Source organism: Nicotiana attenuata, chromosome 3 (genome assembly GCF_001879085.1).
Source record: "Nicotiana attenuata strain UT chromosome 3, NIATTr2, whole genome shotgun sequence".
Classification (NCBI taxonomy): Eukaryota; Viridiplantae; Streptophyta; class Magnoliopsida; order Solanales; family Solanaceae; genus Nicotiana; species Nicotiana attenuata.
The window spans coordinates 14,883,400-14,891,757 of NC_031991.1; the positions used below are offsets into that span (position 1 = coordinate 14,883,400).

Genomic DNA, 8,358 nt, shown 5'->3' on the forward strand with positions numbered 1-8,358 from the left:
TCAAATCTGTCCGTATTCATTAATGACTCCAACGATCACCTCGAATCCAACACACCACTCTGGTGACATGACACCTCAATGCAGGCCTAAGCCACAACTTGCATAATACACACACCAATGAGGAACGGTCTGAACATACCCAAATAAGGACAAATGACTCAAACGAAAGAGTTGTACCTCAAGCTCATCAACACCATTACAACACAAGGCTGAGACCCCGTCTCACATCATAGAAATAGAGTACCTGAATCTACCCCAAAAGGTCATATCTCCATGCCGCCTCGCTACAATGCGCGATCCTGTCCAAACACTGCTACACATGAAATACCTCAAGTCACTATGCTCGAAATACACAGCCACGCACAATTTGATGTCTGGAACCCAAGCAATTCATTACACCCACGGTGAAACAGATAACATACGACACGCAACCCGATAGGTCATAGCCAACACTCCATTTACCGAGCAACACTCAATTACTCTTCCAGCTCGACTTTCTCTATGAATCCTCAATAGAACCGCACCACATGTGCCCATATCCAACAAATCATGACGCCTCACGACACCAAAAAAGCAACCCATATCTCTCCTCAGATCACTAACAAGCTCAATAACGATCGAATCAACCTATCCCTCAACAGCACACATCGGGGCCAACCAAGCCAACTCAAGCTAGACACGTATCCACAACAGCTTACCAACGAACTTATTACCAAGAAAGCCTGAAGTTGCTCCTTCCACTACTATAATTCCTGCCGGAGCTGTACGATACGTTGCCCGGCACCAAATCCATACCGAAATCTACAACCTCGCCCGGCGACATGCCCGGCCACAAGAAACGCATCCGAAAAGTCCCTCAACACCGGAACTGAACCAATGGTAGAAACCTCTGCACTGACAACCACCACAAATGCCCCATTAAGAAAAGCAATCCTTCTCAGCAATCCGCTGCATCTTTTGAAACATATACCACTCTGCAAGAACATAATCCAATGCACGTTGCCGCTCAACCAGTGGCATTTCCGGCCTAGCCCGTAGCACAATAGTCTAGAATAAGCGAACACTAAGACAACCAGTCTACAATCCAATATCATATCCAGAATCTGGCATACCAAGCAAAGAAAGATCCACTCGGACCTCTAATTCCCAATAACCGCTAGACAGTGCCGATACACACGATTTACAACAACTGCATAGCCTGAACACGAGAACTCCTAGTCTCCAACTCCATATAGCACACAAATCACTATACCTGATCCCAAATTGCGCCGTACGAATACATATCACACCTCAAGTACCCAATCACTCCACGAAAGATATTCAAAAATTTCCCTGTGCCATCAAACAAACTCAAATATCAACAGACGATCCTAAATGCCACAACACTACCGAAGTATTATCAGTTTACTTCACATTGCCCTTTTACTGCAACATATACCCCCGTCGAATCACTATGGTTGGCAATACCATTTTCCTTAATCATTTGAGATCGATTCTTTAATCACCTGCAGCTGCCCGTGCTGCTTAGAATTTAATGACTTTCCATTATGAACAGAACCGTAACCTTACACACACAAATCCCAATCCTCCACCACATATCGCATATACCATACCACACTAGTATGACATGAGAACTCCATCTCCCTGCCTAACCACAAACATCTACGTACTCCACTAGTCAAGAACTCTCCATCAATCCCATCAAGAAGAGAAATCATTACACATTCCATGCTTCACATGCCCATAGGCAATTTATACGTCTCTAAACCACGGTAAAAACTTATCAAGAACTCTCCCCCAATTCCATTGCACAAGCTAAACTGCCGGGACTGAATCCTTCTACCCGAACCAAGCTAAGCAAGCTGTCAGAACTCAAGAGCCTTGCTGCACAATACCTGTAAAAGCCCATTACCTCGAACACATACGAAGAGTTAATCACATCCTTACCATACCGATTCGGTCTACTATCAAGTCATTCCATCTATCTAATTTCCATTTTTGATTCATCATCCACTTGATATTTCTCCCTCGCTGTAGCATCACAATGCCTCAATCCAAGCTTACCACACGAGACTCGAACATAAGACCACACTGCCTAAGACCCATAGGCCACTGAATACTCTCTCAATTGTTTCCCAGAAATACCACATTCTAGAATACTTCACTCTGAGAACTTTTTGCGAATCTAAATTCGCTTCCTTTACTTTCCAGGTATCGACACATAGGATCCCATGATCAACATAAAAATACCACAGGTCTTGACATTTTCTATTGAAAACACTGTCTTTAATCACATACACCACCTTAAAACACCTGAGTGCTACATGTAGATTCTTGAACACATTAAAACCATTCTCGAGAGTCATTCTCTCTTATTCATCTGCAAATTACCTGATTTAACGAACAGAACCACTCATGCTTTATTGACACTCCGATACCGTAAAATGAGACCCTCATCCCAATACAACCAAGCAACTTCCTGCTCTATGCACCGAGCATTCTTTACCAACAACAACTCTAGACATTCCGAAATTCTCATACCCTATGGAACATAATATAACCTTTGTCGAAATTTTGCTTCACTCGCCCATCCTCGGCTCAATTTCTGCAACTAGAACCGATTCGCCAGCATACCTCGAGACGTAACCAACATAGCACATAACCGTGCATTCAGCTAATCAACAGCAATCTCCCCAACTTGGCTCGAAGCCATATATCAAGACACACTTAACAACTCATAACACCTTTACTCTAATGATGCCACAATGTCATGGTGAGATTAAACTCAAATCATCTACAAGTTTGTGAAAACACAGATCATCTAGTACTGAAATCCTCTACAACCCTCGCATTTACCCCCACATCAACTGAGTCCACTCTCTTAAACGACCCGAATTTTTTTACATTTTAACATATACCCTTCAATTACACATGAGATCTTCTAACATACACGTAAGGACCATACCACTCAAGAACACTCCGCAGGAGATGACCCTTGCTTCGCCTCAAATTAGTACTTCAGCATACCTTTCACCATCATATACGTTACTCAGTCATTAGTCTTCCCGAGTCTGAACTCATACCGCCACACGTATTGTACTTTACTTTCCAACTAGGAGATACGAAGATATTCTTCACGTGCCCATAATTCGGGCTACACATCAATCCACAATAGGAGTCGAATCACTTAACAATTCATCTATTATCCTACAGACTTCTTCGTCACTACCAAGTCATATAATTACATCTCGCAGTACTAACATACTCATCACATGAATACCAAACCGCCATTCCGACTGATAGGGGCAATACTGAACATATAAGTTCAAAACACTTGCTCACACAATCAGCACCTCGGTGCTCAAGCCATAGGCAAGGATCCGGCCTCAAGTCCTCCAGACTGGCCCAACATACTCACGAAGATTACATCTCGCCCCTCGATCGGGGAATCACAAACCATCAAGGCACATATAATACTGAGCGCTCACGTGCGCATACAGACGTGTGGAAGGAATTTTCAAGAGTTATATCTCAAGCTGAATCAAGTACGCACGATAAGAATTCCAAGAATGGGAAGTTTTCCTACAGGTTCTGCAGCCTCTCGAGGATAAATACAGACGTCTCCGTACCGATCCGCGAGACTCTACTAAACCTGCTCATGACTCGTGAGACCTAGTAACCTAGGCTCTGATACCAACTTGTCACGACCCAATTCCCATACCCGGTCGTGATAGCGCCTCTCATGAAGACAAGGCCAGCCAACTTTCCCAAATCATTTCTTTAACAGTTACTAAACATAAGTGAATAGAATAATACAACTTAACGGCCATAATAATCAGTATTTTCAACCCACATAACCCGACCGGGGTGTCACAAGTCACGAGCATCTAAAGAAACCTGAACACAACTACAGGGCCAATATTATACAAATATAAATTCTGGAATGCTAAAGACAACGTCCGGTGCCGCGAACGCTGGCGGTCACCTTACTCAGCTACAATAGTAATACCTTCAATCAGCTAATAACCCGCTACCGGGTGAACAATACCTGCAACTGCACGCGAGGTACAGGGAGTAAAGTGAGTACTCCAACTCAGTGAGTAATAAGAGTAAATAATAACTGAGAGACAAGAAATCACGTAAGAGCACTCCATCATGCTATATAGGACGGTACAACCCTTTGAGAAAACAGTAAAACCGTGAAAAAAATCCTTTAGAAGATATCTGACTCATTTTAAAAACCTCTTTTGAAAATATCCTTTTCCAACAGTCAAGCAAATGAATGCGTAATCAGATAGTGCAAGTCCGCACATAAGTCAGCCCCTCGGGCACAGCACTCCACTAACAATTAACACCAGGGCGTCTGGTAAACAGTGCAAGATGTAGCATGAATGCCAATGAAATGAGAGTGCTGAATGTCATGACACGTATTACAAACAGGAACCAATGCATGAATGCAATGCAATGCATATGACCGCTGCGGCGCGCAGCCCGATCCATTTGGGTACCCGCGCTCACTGTGGGGGTTCAGACTCCGGAGGGGCTCCTACAGCCCAAGCGCAATATCAATATAACACCGTTGTGGCGTGCAGCCCGAGCCATCCATATATCCAGAAATCACTATAAACTGCTGCGGCGCGCAGCCCGATCCATGCTCAGTCCAGAAATGCACATAAGCCCCTTGGGCAATAATAAAATAGCAGTTCTCATCTCAAAACGTCACTAAAATATCATTTAAGTTTTCAAATCATGAAAAATGGCTAAATTTGCAAAGCAGTATTAAAACCCTGGACCGAGGTCAAATAACATGCAAAGTAATGCAAAATCAGTGATATCAATCCCTGAAGGATTCAAATAATCGGCACGAAGCCCAAAACATGGCAATCAACCCAAATCACGATAGCATCAAGTAGGTTTCAGTCAATTACGCAGTAAAATCAACAACCGGGACGGACCAAGTCGCAATCCCCGACGGTGCTCTACCCCACGCTCATACCTGGCGTGCAAGTCACCACAATACAGCACTATGATGTGTAAATCCGGGGTTTCAAACCCTCAGGATATCATTTACAAGTATTACTCACCTCGAACCGATGAAATCTCTAGCTCTCGAGGCCTTTGCCCCTCAAACCGGCCTCCACGCGCGTCGAATCTAACCAAAATCAGAGCGAATACATTACAATACGCCAAGGGAACAATACCCAATCGAAAACAACCAAGAAATAGCAGAAATCTCGAGACTAGCAAAACCCGAGCCCCGGGCCCGCTTCTCGAAAAATTACGAAATTCACATCACCGGATTCCTCGTCTCGCCACGAGTCCATACATATAAAGTTCACCAAAATTGGAGTTCGTTTGACCCTCCAAATTCCATTTTTACATCAAAATTCTCAAACCCTAACTTACCCCATTTTTACCCTTTAATTCCTTGGGTTTTCAGTGTTAATTCATGTTTATACACAATAATAACATAATCTAAGCCCAAGAATCCATACCTGATGATAGCCCTCGAAACCCTCTTCAAAAATCGCCCAAAATCTCCTTAGTCCGAAGTCCAAAATGTTGTTCTTTCAAAAATTCGCGAAGATGATTAATTTCACTTAACTGCCAGGCATTTCGCTTCTGCGGATCCAGTACCGCTTTTGCGGCTTCCGCTTATGCGGTCAACGTCCGCTTTTGCGGACCTTTCACTTAAGGCAACCTTCCGCTTCTGCGGTCCCCAATCGCATCTGCGGGACCGCTTAAGCGATCCAATGTTCCGCTTCTGCGGAACCTGACCAGGGTTCCAAATTCCGCTCCTGCGACGTCTAGCTCGCTTCTGCGAGGCCGCCTATGCGGTCCTCCTACCGCTCCTGCGGAATCTGGCAAGGGCCAAGACTTCCGCTTCTGCGCATCTTCCAATCGCTTCAGCGAGACCGCACCTGCGGTCCCATAACCGCAGGTGCGAAACCAACAGATACCAGCAAGGTTGAACCTGCAATTAACTCCAAAAACCTTCCGTTTAACCACCCGAATTCACCCCGAGGCCCCCGGGACCTCAACCAAAAACACCAACACATCCTAATACCTTATTCAAACTTGTTCCAATCCTCAAAACATTTCAAACAACGCTAAAACCATCAAATCACATCGGATTCAAGCCTAAGTTTCTTAAAAACTTCCGAATTACGCATTCGATCAAAAACCCGACCAAACGATGTCCGAATGACCTGAAATTTTACACACATATCCAAAATCACCTATCAAAGCTACAGCAACTCTCGGAATTCCATTCCGACCCTCGGATCAAAATCTCACCTATCAACCGGAGTTCGCCAAAATACTAACTTCGCCAATTCAAGCCTAATTCTACACCGGACCTCCAAAATCAATTCCGATCGCACTCCTAAGTCACAAATCATTTCCCGAAGCTAACCGAATCACCGGAAATCACATCCGAGCCTTCTAACTCATAAGTCAATGTCCGGTTGACTTTTCCAACTTAGGCCTTCCTTAAAGAGACTAAGTGTCTCATTTCTTATCAAAACCAATCCAAATCAACTCTAACACACCACATACCGATAAAGAAACATAAAGAAGCATAAAATGGGAGAAACGAAGAAGTAACACATGAGACGACAGGTCGGGTCGTCACATCCTCCCCAACTTAAACCAACGCTCGTCCTCGAGCGTACCCAGAGTTGTCCTAGAAGCTAACCAACAGCTGAATAACTTTACCAAGCATATATCCGGGGTGATCTCACGTCACCCTATCTCATATAGGTCCGACAACACAATATAGCCGAAATCTCACAGTCCATTTAAACCATAAACCATAGAACCACATTGCACTTTCCGAAATCATACACAATATCAGAACCTCACATCTATACCCAGAATAAACCCGAATCAGCTGTAACAACCCATACTTGCAACCTCAGGTGAAATCATATGATATACCACATAATCCAAACACTCGAAACGATAGCCTCTATTTACCGCAGTTGCCCATAATAACCAAATACCGATAGAAAACCTTTTATTAGCTAAAGTCTTATTCCTACACTTCCATATACTGCCAACAACAAATGAAACACGCGATAAACCGTAACCATTCCTCAGATCAACCATTCATGAAGCCACTTCCCTTTGACTAATATCACAACAGATTTCCGGGCCATACCTTGATATTATCTCTCTAACAAGATGCAATCAATTCTGTCCGTATTCATTAATGACTCCAACGATCACCTCGAATCCAACACACCACTCTGGTGACATGACACCTCAATGCAGGCCTAAGCCACAACTTGCATAATACACGCACCAATGAGGAACGGTCTGAACATACCCAAATCAGGACAAATGACTCAAACGAAAGAGCTGTACCTCAAGCTCATCAACACCATTACAATACAAGGCTGAGACCCCGTCTCACATCATAGAAATAGAGTACCTGAATCTACCCCAAAAGGTCATATCTCCACGTAGCCTCGCTACAATGCGCGATCCTGTCCAAACACTGCTACACATGAAACACCTCAAGTCACTATGCTCGAAATAGACAGCCACACACAATTTGATGTCTGGAACCCAAGCAATTCATTACATCCACGGTGAAACAGATAACATACGACACGCAACCCGATAGGTCATAGCCAACACTCCATTTACCGAGCAACACTCAATTACTCTTCCCCCTCGACTTTCACTATGAATCCCCAATAGAACCGCACCACATGTGCCCATAATCAACAAATTATAACGTCTCACAACATAGAATAGCAACTCAAGCTGAATACGTAGCCACATCAATTTGCCAACGAACTAATAACCAAGGAGCCTGAAGCTTCTCTTTCCACTGCTACAACTCCTGCCAGAGCCGTACTATACGGTGCCCGACACCAAATCAACATCGAAATCCGCAACCTCGCCCGGCAATATGCCCGGCCACAAGAAACGAATCCGAAAAGTCCCTCAACACCGGAACTGAACCAATGGTAGAAACCTCTGTACTGACATCTATCCCGAAGGCCCAATTAAGAAACGCAGTCCTTCCCAGCCATCCGCTGGTCTTTGGAATACAAACCACTCTGCTAGAACACAATCCGATACACCTCGCCACCCATCGCGTGGCAATTTCCGGCATAGCCCATAGCGCAATAGTCTAGAATAACCCATCACTGAGACAGCTCCACACTCCAACATCATATCCAAAATCTAACATGCCAAGCACAGAAAAGATCCACTCGGGGCCTCCCATATCCCCAATAGCCGCTAAAACGCTAATCGGTACACACGATCCCGCAAACCCACTACATACGTCTGTAACCTGACGAAACTCCCCAGTCTCTAAAACTCCACTATACGCACACGAAC

The 8,358-nt window shown here is 44.3% G+C and overlaps 1 protein-coding gene across 1 annotated transcript in view; it reads right to left on the reverse strand.

The window, feature by feature from the left end:
• The window catches only part of LOC109224187 (craniofacial development protein 2-like), a 9,261-nt gene continuing 9,049 nt past the window's right edge, over positions 8,147 to 8,358 (reverse strand). The window contains exon 3 of the mRNA XM_019388772.1: positions 8,147 to 8,342. Coding sequence (XP_019244317.1) covers positions 8,147 to 8,342 — 196 coding nt within the window. The remainder of the gene's footprint in view (positions 8,343 to 8,358) is intronic.